This window comes from Equus caballus, chromosome 1 (assembly GCF_041296265.1).
Source record: "Equus caballus isolate H_3958 breed thoroughbred chromosome 1, TB-T2T, whole genome shotgun sequence".
In the NCBI taxonomy this organism is placed as follows: domain Eukaryota; kingdom Metazoa; phylum Chordata; class Mammalia; order Perissodactyla; family Equidae; genus Equus; species Equus caballus.
Window position 1 is genome coordinate 157,868,595 of NC_091684.1, and position 21,263 is coordinate 157,889,857.

At 35.7% G+C, this 21,263-nt stretch overlaps 1 protein-coding gene across 3 annotated transcripts in view; it reads right to left on the minus strand.

The window, feature by feature from the left end:
* GOLM2 (golgi membrane protein 2) overlaps positions 1–21,263 on the minus strand; it is a 109,045-nt gene that overhangs the window by 43,772 nt on the left and 44,010 nt on the right. For all 3 annotated transcript variants that reach the window (XM_070237685.1, XM_005603351.4, XM_023618587.2), the window contains 5 exons: positions 17,335–17,389; positions 14,497–14,599; positions 12,403–12,493; positions 8,769–8,913; positions 8,375–8,455 (listed from right to left, as the gene is read on the minus strand). In XM_070237685.1, the coding sequence (XP_070093786.1) occupies positions 8,375–8,455; positions 8,769–8,913; positions 12,403–12,493; positions 14,497–14,599; positions 17,335–17,389 (475 nt within the window). The remainder of the gene's footprint in view (positions 1–8,374; positions 8,456–8,768; positions 8,914–12,402; positions 12,494–14,496; positions 14,600–17,334; positions 17,390–21,263) is intronic.

Sequence of the window (21,263 nt, forward strand, 5' to 3'; positions counted from 1 at the left end):
AAAGATTAATTTGTGACAACAATAACTCAGAAGGAGAGGAGGAAAGGGATGCAATTTTCTTAGGCTAATGGAGATAAGAGGATATCAGAAAATGGACTATCTCATCTATGAGATCTTTTATACAAAGCACATGGTAACCACTAAACAAAGTCAGAGAAGAGCCATAATTCATAAATAAAGAAAAAACTGAGAAAACCATCACAGAAAACCACCAAACTGAAATGGCAATCAGAAATACAAGAGAAAAGAAACAATGGAAATACAGAATAACCAGAAAACAAGAGAGAGAATGGCAGTATTAAGTCCTCTTATATCAATAATCACTCTAAATGTAAATTGATTGAACTCCCCAATCAAAAGACAGAGTGGTGGGATGGATTAAAAAACAAGACGCAACAATATGCTGTTGTCAGAAAACACACCTCAGCTCTAAAGACAAGCATAGGCTCAGAGTGAAGGGACAGAATAAGATACTCCAAGCAAACGGAAAGCAAAGGAAAGCAGGTGTTGCCATACTTATATCAGACAAAGGAGACTTCAAGATAAAAAAGATAATGAGAGACAAATAAGGGCAGTATATAATGATAAAGGGGACACTTCATCAAGAGGATATAACACTTATAAATATATATGCACCTAACACAGGAGCACCAAAGTATATAGAGCAACTATTAATGGATCTAAAGGGAGAAACTGACAGCAACACCATAATAGTAGGGGACCTCAACACCCCGCTTACATCAATGGGTAGATCATCCAGACAGAAAGTCAACAAGGAAACAGTGGTCTTAAATGAAACAGAAGACCAGATGGACTTAATAGATATATATATTGAATATTGCACTTAAAAACAGCAGAATAATCATTCTTCTCAAGTGCACAGAACATTCTCAAAGACAGACCATATGTTGAGAAACAAGGCAAATCTCAATAAATTTAAGATGACTGAAATAATATCAAGCATCTTTTCTGACCATAATGCTATGAAACTAGAAATCAACTCCAAGAAAAAAGCTGAGAAAGTTACAAGTATGTGGAGACTAAACAACATGCTAATGAACAACCATTGGCTCAATGGAGAAATCAAAAAACACTTGGAGACAAACAAAAATGAAAACACAACATACCAATTCTTACGGGATGCAGCAAAAGCAGTACTAAGAGGGAAAATCACAGCAACACAGGTCTACCTCAACAAATAAGAAAAATCTCAACTAAGTAATTTGAAATTATACCAAACAGAACAAACAAAGAAGAACAAACAAAGCCCAAAGTCAGCAGAAGGAGAGAAATAACAAAGATTAGAGCAGAAATAAATGAAATAGAGACTAAAAAAACAATAGAAAGGATCAATGAAACTAAGAGCTGGTTCTTTGAGAAGATAAACAAAATTGACAAACCCTTAGGCTGGCTCACTTAGAAAAAAAAGAGAAAAAGCTTAAATAAATAAAATTAAAAGTGAAAGAGGAGAAATGACAATGGATACCACAGAAATACAAAGGATTATAAGAGAATACTACAAAAAACTATACACCAACATATTGGATAACCTAAAAGAAATGGATAAATTCTTAGAATCATACAAGTTCCAGGGGGCCAGCCTGGTGGTGCAATGGTTAAGTTCACATGTTCCACTTTGGCAGCCCAGGATTCATTGGTTCGGATCCCGGGTGTGCACATGGCACCACTTGTCAAGCCATGCTGCGGCAGGCGTCCCACATATAAAATAGAGGAAGATGGGCATGGATGTTAGCTCAGGGCCAGTCTTCCTCAGCAAAAAGAGGAGGCATGGTGGCAGATGTGAGCTCAGGGCTAATCTTCCTAAAAAAAAAAAAAAAAAAAGAATCACACAAGTTCCCAAAAGTGAATTAAGAAAAAATAGAGAATCAGAATAGACCAATCACAAGTAAAGAGACTGAAATAGTAATCAAATACCTCCCCAAAAAGAAAAATCCGGGACCAGATAGCTTCTCTGGAGAATTTTACCAAACATTCAAAGATCACTTAATATCTATCCTTCCCAAACTATTCCAAAAAGTTGAAGAAGACAGGGTGCTTCCTAATTCACTCTACAAGGCTAACATTACCCTGATACCAAAACCAGATAAGGACAACACAAGAAAGGAAAACTACAGGCCAATACTGCTGACGAACACAGAGGTGAAAATCCTCAAGAAAGTATTAGCAAATCAAATACAGCAATATATTAAAAGGATCATACACCATGATCAAGTGGGATTTATACCAGGGATGCAGGGATGGTTCAACATCCACAAATCAATTAACGTGATACATCACATTAACAAAATGAGGAATAAAAACCATATGATCATCTCAATAAATGCAGAGAAAGCATCTGAAAAGATCCAAAATCTATTTATGATAAAAACTCTCAATAAAATGGGTATAGAAGGAAAGTAACTCAACATAATAAAGGCCATGTATGACAAATCCACAGTCAACATCATACTCAATGGTGAAAAACTGAAAGCCATTTCTCTGAGAACATGAACAAGATCTCACCACTCTTATTCAACACAGTACTGGAGGTTTTGGCCAGAGCAATTAGGCAAGAAAAAGAAACTAAAGGTATCCAAATTGGAAAGGAAGAAGTAAAACTCACTGTTTGTGGATGACATGATTCTATACAGAAAAACCTAAAGAGTCCACCAGAAAACTATTAGAAACAATCAAAAACTACAGCAAAGTTGCAGGGTACAAAATCAGCTTGCAAAAATCAGTTGCATTCCTATACACTAATAACCAACTAGCAGAAAGAGAACTCAAGAATACAATCCCACTTACAATCGCAACAAAAAGAATAAAACATCTAGAAATAAATTTAACCAAGGATGTGAAAGACCTATCCACTGAAAACTATAAGACATTATTGAAAGAAAGTGAAGACATAAAGAAATGGAAAGATATTCCATGCTCATGGACTGGAAGAATTAACACAGTTAAAATGTCCATATTACCTAAAGCAATCTACAGATTCACTGCAATACCAATCAGAATCCCAATGACATTCTTCACAGAAATAGAACCAAGAATACTAAAATTTATATGAAACAACAAAACACCCCAAAGAGCCAAAGCAATCCCGAGAAAAAAGAACAAAGGTGGAGGCGCCACAATCTCTGACTTCAAAATATACTACAAAAGTACAGTAATCAAAATAGCACATTACTGGCACAAAAACAGACACATAGGTCAATGGAACAGAATTGAGAGCCCAGAAATAAAAACACACATCTATGGACAGCTTATCTTCAACAAAGGAGCCAAGAACATACAACAGAGAAAGGAAAGTCTCTTCAATAAATGGTGTTGGGAAAACCGGACAGCCACATGCAAAAGAATGAAAGTGACCATTATCTTACACTATACACAAAAATTAACTCAAAATGGTTTAAAGACTTGAATGTAAGACCTGAAACCATAAAACTCCTAGAAGAAAATGTAGGCAGTACACTCTTTGACATCAGTCTTAGCAGTATCTTTTGGAATGCCATGTCTATCCAGGCAAGGGAAACAAAGGAAAAAATAAACAAATGGGACTACATCAGACTAAAAAGCTTCTGCAAGGCAAAGGAAACCAGGAACAAAAGGAAAAGACAACACATTAAGTGGGAGAAAACATTTGCAAATCATATACCTGATAAGGGGTTAATTTCCAAAAGATATAAAGAACTTACACAACTCAACAACAAAAAACAAACAATCTGATCAAAAAATGAACAGAAGATATGAACAGTTTTCCAAAGAAGATACACAGATGGCCAACAGGCACATGAAAAGATGTTCAACATCACTAATTATTAGGGAAATGTAAGTCAAAACTACAATGAGATATGACCTTACACCAGTCAGAATGGCTATAATTACCAAGACAAAAAATAACAAATGTTGGAGAGGATGTGGAGACAAGGGAGCCCTCATCCACTGCTGGTGGGAATGCAAACTGTTGCAGCCACTATGAAAAACAGTATTAAAAATCTCAAAAAGCTAAAAATAGATATACCATATGACCCAGCTACCCTACTACAGGGCATTTATCCAAAGAACTTGAAATCAATAATACAAAGGGATTTATGCACCCCTATGTTCACTGCAGCATTATTCACAATTAGCCAAGACGTGGAAGCAACCTAAGTGCCCATCAACTGATGAATGGATACAGAAGATGTGGTATATATATGCAATGGAATACTACTCAGCCATAAGAAAAGACAAAATCGTCCCATTCACAACATGGATGGACTTTGAGGCTATTATGTTAAGCAAAATAAGCCAGACAGAGAAAGACAAACACCGTATGACTTCACTCATATGCGGAAGATAAACAAACATGTGGATAAGGAGAACAGATTAGTGGTTACCAAAGGGGAATGGGGTTGGGGGGAGGGTGAAGCGGTAAAGGGGCATATATTTATGGTGATGGTAAAAACTAGACTACTGGGCATGAGCAAGATGTAGTCTATACACAAACTGATACATAATAATGTATATCTGAAATTATACAATGTTATAAACCAATATGACCCCAATAAAATAATTTTTAAAGAAAACATCCAGGGGGACCCAGTCATAGGAGGCCCCCTACAATATTGTGAGATTAATCACCTGGAGCTTATCCACATTCCCACAGTAAATATTGGAGAAAAACAGCTGCACCCACCCACGCCCCCCACACCCCGCCCCCTGCTTCCAGCAGGGGGAGAGGAAAGGGAACCATTTTGAAATACACCAGAGCACTCTATTCTTCTTAACAAGGCCTGCCCCCAGGAGAAACTAGTTAAGCAAAACCTAACCTGCTGGGGTATTATCAGAACCTACCTGACCAGGGAAGAGAAATACCCAACTCCAGCCCACTCTAGCCATCCTGTCCCACCTAAGAGAGGGGAAAAAACTGAGAAATACTTCTGAAGTTCACAGTCCAGAGGCATAGGCTCATGAAAAGACTGAGAACTAATTATAGGACTATAGCCTGCTTCCCCTCTTCCCACACCTACCTTCACATTACTAAAAGCTTATTTACAGCAGTTCCCTTTACCCAGTACATCACATCCAGCTATCAAGAAAAACTTATAAGACATACCAAAAGGCAAACAGCACAATTTGAAGAGACAGAGTAAGCATCAGAAGTAGACACGGCAGAAATGTTGGAATTATCATAAGGGGAATATAAAACAACTATGATTAATACGCTAAGGGTTCTAATGGATAAAGGAGATAACATGCAAGAACAGATGGGCAATGTAAGCAGAGAGATGAAAATCCCAGAAAGAACCAAAAAGAAATATTAGAGATCAAAAACATTGTAAGAGAATTGAAGAATGCCTTTGATGGGCTTATTAGTAGATTGGACATGGCTGAGGAAAGAAGCTCTGAGTCAAAGAATATATCAAGAGAATCCTCAAAAACTGAAAAGCAAAGAGAACAAAGACTGAAAAACAAAAAAACAAATAGAAAAGAATATCGAGGACAACTACAAAAGGTGTAACATAGCTTACTGGGAATACCAGAGGAGAAGAGAGAAAAGAATAGAAGAAATATTAGAAACAATAATGACTGAGAATTTCCCCAAATTAACGTCAGACACCAAAGGACAGATACAGGAAACTCGGAGACCATCAAGCAGGGCAAATGCAAAAAAACCCCACAAAAAACCCTGCCTAGATCGCAGCATATCATTTTCAAATTACAGGAAATCAAAGACAAAGAAAAATTAATCCAGAGGAAGGCCTATAATATGCCATGACGGTGTAGATGGTGTCTGTACAGACAGATTTTTTTTGGCACTAATGCTAAATTTACACAAAATGTATACATTTTCCCTGTTTTTCCTAGCTCTAAACTATAGTGCCACAGCCATTATGTGAGTTAATATGGCAAATTCATATTGTAAAAATCAGATATGAATCTGTTGGCATCTCATCAAAAGTAGCATTATTCATCCCTATTAATTCTAATGAAATGATTGTGTGCTTTTTTTTTCCTTTATTTTATTGTGTGCTTTTCTTTTTAATCTTTTTTTTTTCCTTCCCAAAAGCCCCAGTATATAGTTGTATATTCTAGTTTAAGACCTTCTGGTTCTTCTACATGAGCCACTGCCACAGCATGGCCACTAACAGGGGAGAGGTGTGATTCCACACCCAGGAACTGAACCCAGGCCACCAAAGCAGAGTGTACTGAACTTTAATGACTAGGCCATAAGGGCTGGCTCTGTCTGCTTTTTTTTTTTAAGCAAGCAGAAGAGGCAAGACAGGATCTTTGCCCTGCTGAAGTGGTTCATGTAAGAAAGACATTTGAAAACCACTGTCTGATAAGGGCAATATACCTAAAGATGGTCAAGATAAGATCTCCAAGACCTCTTAGATTCTCATTTCATTTTACCCTAACTCTGGAATTTCCAGTGGCCAGGTAATAAATTATAATAGTGGAAAATTAGAAAATACATTTGGACATTATACACTTAGAGTAGTAGTAATAAAATTTGAACTTGAAAACTATGTCAAAATGGACAACAGATGATAAAAATTATATATTTAAATGTAGATATATTTTTGTAGATATATGACATAAAAAATAAATGCATGCAAGCAGGTGAATAATCCTTGCTCATATATCTGAATAGGATGCTTCTGTATACTAGAAACCTGCAGTTTATCTTCTGAAAAACTTTGAGTGTAGCTTAAAAAATAAATAAGGGCAATGTAAAAGAGATTAATCAACCTAAAACTCAGTAAGTCCAGGACTAGAGTAAGTGCTATAAAAATTGAGAAGAAGAATACATGGTCTTTGCTCTCAATATTTCTTTAAATTAACATATAAGTCAGTGGTTCTAAAACTTTAGTATAGATCATAATCACCTGGAAAGCTTGTTAAAACACAGATTGCTGGGCTCCATCTCAAGAATTTCTCATTCAGTAGGTCTGGAATGGGACCTCAGAATTTGCATTTCCAACAAGCTCCTGGTCCAAGGACCACACTTTAAGAATCACTGGATAGTTTCATTGCCTTACAAACAAGTCATGCTCATTCTAACTCCATATTTTTAAATTCATGTTATTCTTTTTGTCCTTACCTTGATTTTAGGAGAATATACTGTGAATTAGAAATCCAAAAGAATACAGACAAAGAATTTGAGAAGATAACAAAACTGTACAAATGAAAAGACTAATACTTCGTTCATTTGGACTTCAGACACACAGCAATTTCAACCACATACAATGAGGTATACCACAGACATTAAGAAGGAAAAGAACAGCCAAGAAGAACCAAAGATGTGCTGTTACTTCCAATTTTCACCATAATAAATTGGAGTCAGCAGGGAGGGGTATTTATAATAACCAAGAAACATAGAAATGGCAAGAAAAACAAAAGACATATGAAAAAAAGATGAATGGGATCAGGATAGCAGTAGTGATATACAGACTTCAAGCAGAAATTGTTAAGAAGCAGACACGTTAATGAAGAAAGATATACACTGAACAGAAGTGGCCATAAAAGAAAAAGAAAAAATAAGTGTGCCAACTATTTAAAGTGTGGGATAATTAACTGAATGGTGGTCTAGCAGTTAAGATTTGGTGCTGCAGCTTGGGTTCACTTCCTGGTCAGGGAACCACACCACCCATCTGTCATCTGTTGTTGTCATATTGTGGCTGCTGTGTGTTGCTGTGATGCTGAAAGCTATGCCACCGGTATTTCAAATACCAGCAGGGTCACCCATGGTGGACAAGTTTCAGCAGAGCTTCCAGACTAGGAAGAGGAACCTGGTCACCCACTTCAAAAAAAACTGCTCATAAAAACCCTATGAAGAGCAGCAGAGCATGGTGAGACGCAGCCCCTGAAAATGAGAGGATAGTGCCAAAGGACCGGGCAGAGCTCTGCTCTGCTGTACAGTGTCGCTATGAGCCAGAATTGACTCAAGAGTACTAACAATAAAAATTAACTAAAAGGATAAGCCAAGTCCTAAAAACCTAAATAACTCCTATAAAGGTACTACTATGCCATATAAGGCACACCAATAGCACAGCAATCTAGGATTATTTAGCATGAAAGAAATGAGCCACGTATACTTTTATAAATGGCTCTAACATAATACAACTGATATGAGCAATTATTCTGTGTCATCAAGAAAAGGTTCAAATATGGTTGACTCTTACCAAGGCAAAAACAAGTACTTTATACACTGTGGCAAAAATTATATCCAAAACAAGTCCTGGCAAGTAATGGACAGTAAACTAACTGAAAATATCAATCATCCAGATATTTGTGACTTTTCACAAGTGTTACCCAAAAAGAGAATGGGGTCACATGAAAAATAATATGATCACTTTAGTTAACTTCTCTAATAATTTTTACTTACCAGTGGGAAGATCTTCAACTTTTGCGAGGTCATTCTCTTCTATTCCAGGCATTCCTGCATCACCATCTCGTTTGATTTGTTCTGCCCAAGTAACAAAATATATAATTCTACATTTTTCCTTACATAAATTGAAAATGGTTGAAGGGATGTAATAATCAGTTCCTAAAGCAATTGACTACATTGACTGAGTATCTTTATATCTTGCTTTGGACATAGTTGTAACTGTAAAACAACTTATTCTTTTTTCTCTTCTATCAAAGGATCTGAATTTGAAACAATGCATTTAATCATAACTGAACTAAAATCAAACAATATTCTTTAACTGAAATGTTCACTTCAAAATGAGAAAAAAAAGGTCAATATCCTATTAACACAAACAAAATAATAATAATACCTTTCCCACGTAGAATATGATTGCTTGAGGGTTCTTCATTCTTTTCTGCAGCATTCTCAGCTACTTTTGGAATACTTTTAGGTACTGCATGATTGTTTACACCCAATTCATGTCCACCTTTCGGTTGAACTTTGTGAGCCTTTTGCTGTTTGATAAAGATTTCGTAACAGTAAATATTCTTCAGTTCAAACTGTTAAACCATCAACACAACTATTAATTAAATGTTCTGAAGCAGTTCATTTTTTAAAACATATACCATAGGTCCAAATTCCAAATACTTGGAGTTGTGGGATATAATACTATTTCCTGTTCAGTTTTTATACCTCATATGAAGTCAAAGAATAACTAACACTTTTTAAAGTCTTTAATTGCCATAAATGGCCCAAAATGTTAGGCAGAGGTAATTCTTTTTGGCTATGCCGAGGGAAGGATTCTGCAAAAAGACAGTCTTGCTGAGCACTCTAGGCTGCTGTGGAGGCCTACAGTTGGGCATTGTCCTGGGGGCTGTGGGCAGGGGGGCTCTCCATAGGTAAATGCTGTAATTGAGCAGGATGGCAGACAGCAGGAGGTTGGCACATGAGTGTCCCCTCAAGTGCGTTCGATGGTTACTGAGATTGTCAGGGTTTTCCCCAAATAGAAACAGCAAGGGAAAACATGGAAACTTCTTCCCAGGTGCACTGGCCACCCAAGCACAGGAAGTAATGGTAGAACAATACACAAGTCAATGCTCCCCCACAATCTGCTCCTAACCATATTATCTCCTTGAAAACTTGAATCTTCAGATATATGATGAGGCCTGACTCAACTCTACTGGTGGGCCAGTTTTCTCTCTTATGTTGGTTGAGTAGCCTTGGTGGAAAATTGGGAGAGGCAAGGAGTCAAGTATATTTGCTTGGGTTGCCATATAAGTCCTTCTACTTAATATTTAACACATATATAAATGCTTTGTCAACTCTAAAGCACTGTGCGATGTAATTATTAGTAATATTACAGAAATGATAGTACTAAAAGATCTATGGGGAATCTAGAAAAACAAGAGCCAAATCATAAGAATTTGTTGCAATAAAGAAAGGGTGCTTTGACAATCAGTACCTGGCATCCCAGTGTACCTGGCAGATAAAATTAACAACAAACATTTGCACTGTGCTTCAAAGTTTAAAAACTTCTTTCAAATCTATCCTCTAGAAGAGATAAATGAACAGCTTTGGGAAAAACAAAATAAGACAGGATTAAAGAAGTTAAGTAGCTTGTCCAGGGTCACAAAGATAGAGAATTGTAGAGAAGGGATTCAAGCCAGTTTTTTTCACTCCCACATTTTTTGGGAACTTGGTAAGCTATCTGAAAGTTTAATTGTTGTTGAATGAATTGATAAAATGAAATTTTTGAACAAGTGAATACACAGGCCAAGGGTGAGAAAATCTATGAGGCACAAGCTGAGCAGCCATCCTGTATCTCTGTGCACTTTCACTACAATGCTATATCATAAGGCTGCAGTACTCCACCGCTGTGTAGATGTGGATAAAACAACATTAAAAATTAAAAGTCAACAAACTACTGTTCAAAATTACTTTTCCATTTAAAATAGTTAACAAGGATGTTGTACCTTTGATGGGTTATCAACAGTACCTTTATGTGAATGGTAAATACTAAATATTCTTAATAAAATAAAATGGCTTTCTAGATACAATGTTGGTGATTTGGTAAGGGAGCCACGTAATTGTGCTTTAAATAAACTTTTTATTCTAAAATAATTTTAGATTTACAGAAAAGAAATTACCCTTCGTCCAGTTTCTCTTAATGTTAACATCTTACATTAGCTGGTACATTTGCAAAATGTACATTATTATTAAACAAATTCAGACTTCACTTAGATTTCACTAGTTCTTCCATTATCCTTTTTCTGTTCCAAGCTTCAATCCAGGATACTACATTGCATTTAAGTCCTCAGGTCTCCTTAGTCTCCTCTGGTCTGTAACAATTTCTCTGCCTTTGCAGCTTGAAAGCAGTAAATATATGAGCGTAGCTGTGTTCCAATAAAATTGCATTTATAGACACTAAAAGGTGAATTTCTTATAATTTTCTCATGTCATAGAATATTCTTTTGATCTTTTTTCAACCTTTTTTAAATGCAAAAACCATTCTTAGCTCATGGGCAGTAGGAAAACAGGCAGCAGGTTGGTTTTGGTTTACCGACACTTTCTCTGGAGTAATTTCTAAGATAGGCATGGGCTTGGTTAAAAAAAAAATCCCTGAATGCAACTTATGCTTGTTTCTTACAACTAACATTGGACTTGTTCCCATGAAAAAAGAACTAACTTGTTAAATAGTTGAAGAATAGGTTAAATAGTTGAAGAACAGGGAATGAAGGTTGGGGACTAGAATTAGGCAGTTGGTCAGATGGGTAAGGGCTGGTGTGTTACCCTAGAAAGGAGAAGTTCTCTAAGCATCTCCATTCCTCCTCATCTTGTTCCATTTAGGGCAGGATAAGGGCAAAGAAGGATTGGAGAGGATATTAGCTAATTAATAATATAAAAATAACCTAGTGTAGAAAAGCAGAAACAGAATTACACTTGCCTGGGAAAACGGATAAGCTCTCCCAAGGAGAGCACAGAAGAGAGCAAATTTATCCCATTATTTATACACTGGGCTTGTAATAACACAATTACAACAGCAAACTCTCTTCCCCTTCCTTGTGTGTTCTACTATGCTCCTCTCACCGTCCACAGTCTCAATAATACCTCTGGCTATCCTCAATGCCTCTATGCCACTATGGCAACTTACTCAGGCCTGCCATCTTCCAGCAATCTAGCCTCACATCTCTTCAAGGCAGACTGCAAATAGGCAGCAGCTATTCTACTCTGTAGATTCAAAAAATAAAATAGAGAAAAAAACAATGCCCTCAATATCATGCTGTAAATAGTGAAATATCTAAGAAGGAAAATATGGTTTCCTTAACTTCTAGTCCTTTAGGTGAGATGCTACTAAAGAGCAAGATAAATACTTTTCACTATTCAATCTCCTTACTGTAAATCACAAGACTTTATACAAACCATGGCTAGTCAGATGAGATTACAGAGTGTAACAAATGAATATCCTAAAGACTAGTAATCTTCAGACAAATTCTCTCCATTACCAGCAGAGCCTTCACAACATATGTCAAATAAAAATGATCAATTAATAAAAGAATTTGTCGCTCCCAAAAATACAAATCAAAATTGGTTACAGTGGCTAGTGTTTCATCTCTGTGTTTTAAGAAAGAAATTCAGAATAATAGAGATAGATAATTAAGGAAAAAGTTTCTCAATTTTTTTCTATTTATCAAAAGCATAAAATAGGAAGTAATTGATTTTTCAGTAAAATGCTATCCACTTTACAATATGAGAAATATATTAACAGCAAAAATTACTTTTAAAAGTCAGATAAAAGATATTTAGCTCAAAATTAGTTTTAAGAGTTTAGGTCATATTTTTGCAAATGTCTACTTTATTGGCAATAAAGCCACTATAAGTCACTTGTAGAATTAGACAGGCTAGAATACTTAAAAATATAACGTTTTAAGACAAAAGTACATATTTTCATTTCTAAATTACAAAATTTATAACAAGAACATATTTTAAGTATTTTTTAAATTTACCTTTTGTTCCTGCAAAAACTGGTCTGCTAACTTTTTAATATTTTCTTCATGCTGTGCTCTTAATTCCTTGATCTGTTGTCCACACTGAAAACTAAATTACAAAGTCATTCTTTTAGGCTATCTTATCTTGGAATGAATTCTCAAAGTTGTCTAGAAGTCGACATACAATCATGAAGATAAAGCATTTAGTTAGCAGGAGAGTGGGTACGGAAGGACAAAGAGTACACGTAAAAATAGCTCACAGTCAAATTCTTAAAATATCTGAAACTTTAATACTGATAAAGCTAATTTAAAAAACAGAAATTAAAAAGATGAAAACTTCTTTTTATAACTTGCATTTATGAAGAAACAATTGTCAAAGTCAACTTCAATCACAGAACAGAAAAACACTACAGAAGAGAAAACTGTGAGACTAATATATAGTAGTAAATGAGAAAAGTTAAAATTTGAGAGTTGATAAGGAGTGGCTGCAGATGATTCATCTAAAAATTAAACACAATAGTTAAACGTTAAACACAATAATAAAAGTCCAAATCATAATAAGAGCGAGACGGAAGAAACTAATAAAGAAGACAGAATGGAGCCATCAAGAGAAAATGTAGAGGAGCAAAACAGATAAAGATTGTGAATTTCCATTGGACAAGTAGTCAAAGGATACAAATAGAGCATTCATGCAAAAAAGAACAGTTAATAAATATATGGAAAAATGTCAACCTTCACCATCAAAAACGCAAATTAAACTTCCTATATGTATATATGGTACTATCTTATTCCTATAATAGCAAAATTAAGTTAGAATTGGGGTCGGCCCAGTGGCCTAGTGAGTAAGTATGTGCTGTGCTTCAGTGGCCCAGGGTTTGTGGGTTTGGATCCCAGGCATGGACCTACACACCACTCATCAAGCCATACTGTGGCAGTGTCCCATATACAAAACGGAGAAAGGCTGGCACAGATGTTAGCTCAGTGACAATCTTCCTTAAGCAAAAAGAGGAAGATTGGCATCAGATGTTGGCTCAGAGTTAATCTTCCTCACACACACAAAAAATTGTTAGAGTTATAAAAGCCAACGTTGGGGGGCTACGGGGAAACATTTACCTTATAAATTACTACAATCATTTTAGAAAGCAATCTTTCATACATGTGATAAGAGCAACAAAACCAATAAAACATTCTGTCTCAGGAATTCTGTATTTAAGAATATATACCAGTGAAATAACATAAGAAGGGAAAAATCCTTTTTGGATAAGGATTTTTATAGATGGTAGTCATAATAGTGAGAAAAGGAAAACTCCTACAATCGTCCAGCAATTGGGAGAGATTACACAAGTTCTGCTACATTAATGTGCTGGAATAATATATTACCTCTAAATATGTTAAATCTTTAAACCTATAGATATATGAAAAACTATTGAATATTGTTAGATTAAAATACATATAAGTAAGTAGATGCATATTGATAACCTACAAGAGTAAGAAGTCAGAAATGGATAAACAGTGCTTTAAAATATGGCAAATCTTTCTAATTTTTGGTGCACAGACCTAAAAAATACCTTTTGATGTAAAATTGATTAAAGATATAATAAAGGTTTTCAAAGAGAGATTGCTAGGAAGGCCCTTAAGAGGTTCCCTGACCTTATCACCACCTGAGTGTAGAATAGTAAGCCAGGGGACTGAAGTGCAGAGCACGGGAAGCAGCTGGCACTCAGTCTCTCAGCTATTCTGGGGACATCTCCCAGTGCTTGATTCATCTTCTGGATGCCCCTCAAAAAGAACCATGGAATCTTCTTTCAACTTTTGCCAGCTCTAATTCAATAAAACTCAGGCTTTGCAAGATTTTCTGTCTCACGATGAACTCTACTACACAGGCAGATTCAACATGCCTTGTAAGAGGGATTTTCATGGTGTTTAACACATCAAAATAAGAGAGAATGGATTTCAAAGAGGTATAAAAACACAACAGAAAAGGAATTTAAAGACCTAAGAAAACAAAAGAAGAGAAGAAAAGAAAAACAGAAGGCAGAAAGAAAAATTAAGTGTCCAAAAGTTGGACAAATATTCCAGACTCATAAATATTCGTTGCATGTAGCATCTTACCTCTCATATTCTAACCTCTTCACAAGATAAGTATTGTTTTTCCTATAGTCCTGAAGCTGGTCTTCCTGTCGAAGAAACTCCTGACGAAGCTCAGCAAGTTGCTCTGTCCACACAAGGTAAAATCAAAGGAACAAAGTTTACTCACTCTAATGTAATGCTTCCTACTGAGAAGTTATGGGATTTTAAAAATTATATACACTTCTCAATTTCTTTACTCATACTCTCAAGGAGTTAAATTATATAATTAGTACCTCATTTAAGTGCTTTTTATAACACATGCATGAGCACTAAAATTTATTTTTAAAACAAAATGCCTCAGTGGCTTTCACATCAGAAATATTTAACAATTACACATCCTTTCACAGTATGTAGACATATACTAAACTGTGGAGATAGTACCAAAAAAACCCCTGCCTATCTCTTTAAACTTATCTGTTTTATAAAAGTAGGGGGAAAAAATCCTATTTTCTAGATATGTTGACTATGGGTACAGAATTCAAGGCTTCTTTTTCATTTAAATCACATTTGACTTCCAACTTAGGTGCCAATCACTTTAGATCACATTTCTAGTTCTGCTACTGATGCTAGGTCCACATACACCAAGATTCCATTCAAAGCTCATAATTTCTGGACTAGGGCTGAAAGTTTTAGTTTTAACGAATAACATGAAATTCCAAGCCAGATAATAAATTAAAAGCTAGGCCAGATGCTCTTTTGTGAACATTTAATCCATAATCAATATGGCCCCACATTTTCTAGAATTGCTCCTGCTTCATCTGATCCTACCAATAAAAGAAATGCAGGCAGAGAGAGTAAATGTCAGTTTCTTGGATTGCCATGTGTCTTCTTTATTTTGAACTCAAAGATACTCTGTCTAGTGTGGCTGCTGCAGGTCACCATAGCAGGATTCTCAGAGTAACTTAACATGAGATCAGGTCCAAGGCTGATTGTGCAGGATGTTCTGTCTCTGACCGTAACACCAGGGCATGTTATAGAAAGGCATGGCTATACTCTCTCAATTTAATTTCCAAAGATTAGCGATATAGTTAAGAAAGGGTTGCCTAGGACCAGCTCTTAAAGCAAAAAACTATCTACTTCTACACATTTTTATTTCAAATTTTCTTTCAGTAATAGGCATAAAAATAAGGTGAGCTACTAAAAATAAATCAGTGTATACTCGAATGTTAATTCATTACCTCAGGGATTAAAAACCAACTCATTCCTTTTATTTCCAAGAAAATATTATCTACCCTTAAGTTTTTTTAAGGGTCTCACTGTGTACTAAATTTCATTAAATCCAGTATTAATTTCAATGAAAAGAGTCAAATCTGGATTTTATAATCAGCTTGTCAAGAAGTTTGTTTCAATAGAAATGGTTTCCAAGGTGTAAAAGTCACATTAATGAAATTCAACCGTAAGAGTGCAAGTTCCAGTAACTGCAGTAAAACCAAAAGTTATACAATTATGAGTTCAAATCAAAGCCTTTTTCTCTGTTGAAGAGTATCATACAAATTTCAAAACATCTCAAGATCTACTTCAACCCATACAGTACAATAAAGATTTTTACTCAATAACATAGGCTGTCATTTTCTTTTGACATATACTAGTGGAAGCCACAGGATTTCTTATTCAATTGATCTATTACTATTTAATAAGAAATATACTTTAACGGCAAGCAGAATTATTTATAAAAATTGCAAGCTGGAAGGAGCACTGACAGGGTGGCATTTTCTGTGTCATCCTAATACACTCCTGTAAGTCAAAAAGAGTATAAAATGGACACAAATGCAACAAAAATAAATGTGGTCACCCAGGAATCAAATTTCTAAGAGAAAGTCAAAGCTGCTCTAAATCATAGATATCAAAAAGTTAATAATTTCCATTTTAAGATTACAACACACAAATAACACTTCCTAATGGTTTTGCTAGGTGAAGAGCAAAATTCCAATAAATTGCAAAGCCAGCTCAGGTTGGCTTCTTCAAGAGGATGACAAAAATACATTAATTAATTCCATCTAAAGAGGTTCAAAATGGTTATAGAAAAAAGACATATTTATGAAATTAAAGATCATGTATTACCCACGTATATAAACTTAAGAGTCACTGCATGCAAAGTTTTATGATATACAGCGTTGTAATCAAAAGGTGGGAGGAAGAAGAGGGGTAGCCCTCAGACCCCAAACTCCAAAGACCAGCAACAGTGTGAAGTAATGTAAGCAGAGCACAAAGCTTGCTCTCCTTACCTATTATTTTCCATAAAAGTTTTAGTTATCTCCTATCACTTCATCTAAGTGAAAAAAAAAATAGATATATATATATACACACATATATGCCTGTGTGTGTGTATCCAGGTTTCTTCCTGGTTTCTTTTAGGCTTCCTTCTGTTCTAGGTTTCTTTCTGTTCCCAGGGTATCTAAAACATTAAGCTTGGAGGACCTGTCCAAAGCATCCCTAGACCTGAATGAATTATTTTAGCAGATTAGACAATGTACACAGGGATCATTCCTTACCCTTTTCCCTAGAAATGTGATGGCCTCTGAAGCTACAGCTCAATTTTCTTTGAGAACTCTTTCAACAATATTTCATTACGTGAACCATCTGTCTACAGCACAAGACTAAGAGGCAGACTTCATATTTTAACTTGCATTTATTATATATAAAGCAACATTAAAAATTGTTTTATACTACCTTCAGAAAAAAGGATAGATGTTTTGCTATCAGAGGAGCTTTGTTCATAAAATTTTATTTCATTTAGCTAACTTACTATTTCTTAACTTTTGAGGAGTTTAGACATATAGTGACCTTTCTTTATATTTAGTCTGTAATTAAGTTTCTTACCCTTTAAATGATGTATGTCTGCCATCTGATATGATATGTTGTTCTGTAGTTTAACCTGAAAAAAAAATTGTTTTCATTTTACTAAAGAATACGTAGTTTTGCTCATATTTACTTTTTTTTGCTCATATTCATTTTGAGGCTTGATCATAAATACAAAAGAAAAATCTTGAATTAGCTATGTATAACCTACCTCTTTCCAAAAAGAATTAGAGATAATTTCTGATTTTTTAATACTTATTTTAAATTTGCAGAAGAATATTCATTTTACTTAGTATACAGTATAACAACTTTCGAAAGCTTTAAAGTTTGAGTTGAATATTGATTAATGATGTTTTTTCAAAATCTTACCAGAAAAGACCTCTTACTAACTCTACATTAAGAATTGTTTGAATCAATTAATATCAAATCAAAAGTAATTAATGCTTATCAAGCTCCCATATGATGACAGATACTACACAGGACTCATTGCTGTGGTCACTGTCCTCTCGGAGCCAGTATACAAGAACACCAGGAACTTAAAACTATACTCAAGTATAACTCAAATTAAGACTTACCACTTAATTTAGAAATGAAAACAAAGCCTTGGATAACCAGAATGCCATACACCAAGAACCACTGTGTCTCAGTTCTTGCTTAAACAGGTTTCATCTAATTGTAAAACGCAATTAAAGTATCACTACAAATGAAGTCTCTTGTCAACCTCAAGAGTAACTTTATGTTGAAAGGAATAGTCAGATTCATACTGATGAGAAGCAGTACCATAAGTGATAAAATAATGATGAGAAATACCACTTTAATCTCTAAAGAATATTTTTAAAACTTTTTATTTTGAAATAATTATAGATTCACGGGAAATTGCAGATAGCACAGAGAAGTTCCCATGTACCCTTCACACGATTTCCTCCAATGGGTACATCTTACATAACTATAGTACAACATCAAAACCAGGAAACTGACATTGGTACAATCTGTATATATAGTTCCATGCCATTTTATCATATGTATAGATTTAAGCACCATCAGAATCAAGGTACAAAACTATTCTATCATCACAAAAATCTCCTTCATGGTATCCTTTATAGTCAAACCTATCTCCCTTTCCCCCCACTATCCCTGACCCCTGGTAACCATTAATTTGTTCTCCATCTCTGCAATTTTGCCATTTCAAGAATGTTATATAAATGGAATCATATAGTATGTGACCTTTTGAGATTTTTTTTTCACTCAGTATGATGCATACATAGTTGTTGCATGCAACAATAGTTTATTCCTCTTTATTTCTGAGAAGTATTCCAGGAGATAAATGCACTAGTTTGTTTAAGCATTCAATTACTGTAGAACATTTTGGTTGTTTCTAGTTTTTGGCTATTACAAATACAGCTGCTATGAAAAATTGCATACAGGTTTTTACGTGAAGATTAGTTTTCATTTCTCTGGGATAAACCCCCAGGAGTAAGATTGCTGCGTTGTAATAATAAGTATATGTTTTTTAAGAAACTGTCACAGTATTTTTCAGAGTGGCCATACCATTTTCAATTACATTTTAGAACCTGCTATGCCAAGGCCTGGATGGGAGAGCATAAACAATTAGAAAACAGCAGAACAGTCTGAAGAAATCAGTATGCAAGGTGGCATCTAAAGCAGTATAATTACTGTAGGAATTCAGAGATGATTTATACCTAGTATGATCAGGGACAGCATCACAGAAGGGATTTCATTTGAATTAGGCATTGAAGGTTAGGTAAACCTTAAATAAGTAGAAAAAGGCATTTCAGACAGAGGAGATGGGATAAAAAAAAGGTACAGAGGCAAGAAAGTATTGACACCAGGTACCTGGGGGTTACTGTAGATATTCAAAAAGAAGGTGATTGCCTTTTGACCTTGTTCCCAGCACAGACATGGATGAATCTTGTCAATTTGCTGTTTTCTGGTTTAACTTGTGGGGTGACTCAGGTCTCGAGGATTTCAGTTTGTTATGCAGAAGAAAGACAATGCCTTCGGGGAGGTTGCCATCACCAGATGGCTGGCCCTCAGCAGCCTTTGCAGATTGCCCAAGGGCTTATCAGGAGTAACCCCTTTGTTTCTCGGAAGCTCCTCCTGCCAAGCCCCTTAGCCCTATAAAACCCCACTGCTTCTTGCTCTGGTTAAAGTAGATTTGAGTGAACCCATGCTCCCTCCTTCTTGTCTTGGCCAACTCAAATGCGGCCTTTCTCCATTTCCAAGCACTGACGTTTTAGTCTTTGGTTTGCCGCGCATTGGGCACAGTCACTTGAGATTAAGAGGTATCAGCATGAGACACGTATGACGACCCCACCAAAGTACTGTTTGGCTACAGCATATGAAACAGGGGAAAGAAGAGTGGGAAAGGAAGTTGGAAAAAGAAGACCATGGAAGGCCCTTAAGCCCCAGGTAGAGTCTATTCTTCAAACTGAGAGCCAGTGACTTTCAAATTTCAAATGAAAGTATATCCATAAACAAATAACAGATGAAAGCAGACCTGCTCTAGTTGAAGCAGGAGTGGGAGTCTAGGGGTCCCTCTTTCTTTTCCCCTAGAGCCCTGGGGACTTTGAAGAATGAAGTTTAAAATATAATGCTGATAATCAGTCATAAAAAGGAAGGAAGTACACTGATACATGCTACGATATGGATAAGCTTGAAAACATTATAAATGATAAATGAAAGAAGCCAGTCACAAAAGGACAAATATTGTAATGAGTCTACTTATATGAAATGTACAGATTAGGCAAATCCATAAAGACAAAAAGTAAATTAGTAGTTTCCAAGGTCTGGAGGGAGGAAGGAATAAAAAGTGACTTCTTAATGGGCAGAGTTTCTTTTTGGGGTGAGGAAAATGTTCTTGAATTACATAGTGGTGATGGTTGCACAACACTGTGAATATACTAAAAACCACTGAATTGTACACTTTAGGGTGAATTTTGTAGTATATAAATTATATCTCAACTTTTTTAATGCAAAAAAATAAAAATGCTGAGGGTACTATGGGGCACCATTCAGGAAACAGGCTAAAACAATGGACAAACACTTGGCACTCAAGGAGTTGATTATTTAGGAGAGGCAGTCAAGTAAATAGGCAATTACAATATAGTAAAATAAATGGTATTATTGGGTTCTACAGACATGATAGGAGAACTTAGTGGAAGTACTTAAATCCATTTCTAGGGGATCAAGGGGAGGATTCTGGAGATGATGATGATAACTGAAATAAGTCCAGAAGGAAGAGTACTGTTTAGTTAGGTGAAATTAGGGAGAGGGTAAGGAGGAAAGACATTCAAGGCATGTGTCAAAAGTTAGAAGTGAAAAACACTGCATATTACAGAAACTGCAAGCAGTTCTAACAGCTGGAACAGAGAGTTAGGGGGAAGTGATAAGAAACAGGGCTAGAAAGGTTAGCAAGGTCCATATTATGAAGGGTCTTGCCAAGTAACGTGGATACATTCTGTAGGCTTTGGACAAGCTTTAAAGGACTTGAAGTAAAGTAGTGAAAGCCAATTTGCAATTTAGAAAAGTCAATCTGGCTTCAGCATGATGAGTGGACCAAGAGACCAGGCTAGATAGAAGTAAGAGAGCAGGAGACTGCTGTTGTATTTCAGGTAACAGAGAACGTTGGTCTAAGCCAGGGCTGGGCAAACTATGACCTGTGAGCCAAAGCCAGCCTGCTGCCTGTTTTTGTAGGGATGGCAAGCTAGGGAGTTTTTATTTTTATTTATTTATTTTTGGGGGGGGTCAAAGTCTATATTTCACCTTTATTATTTTTTCATTTATTTTTACTTTTTCTTGAGATTACGATAGTTTACAACCCTGTGAAATTTCAGTTGTACATTATTGTTTGTCAGTCATGTTGTAGGTACATCACTTTACCCTTTGTGCCCACACCCTACCATCCCTTTCCCCTGGTAACCACTAATCTG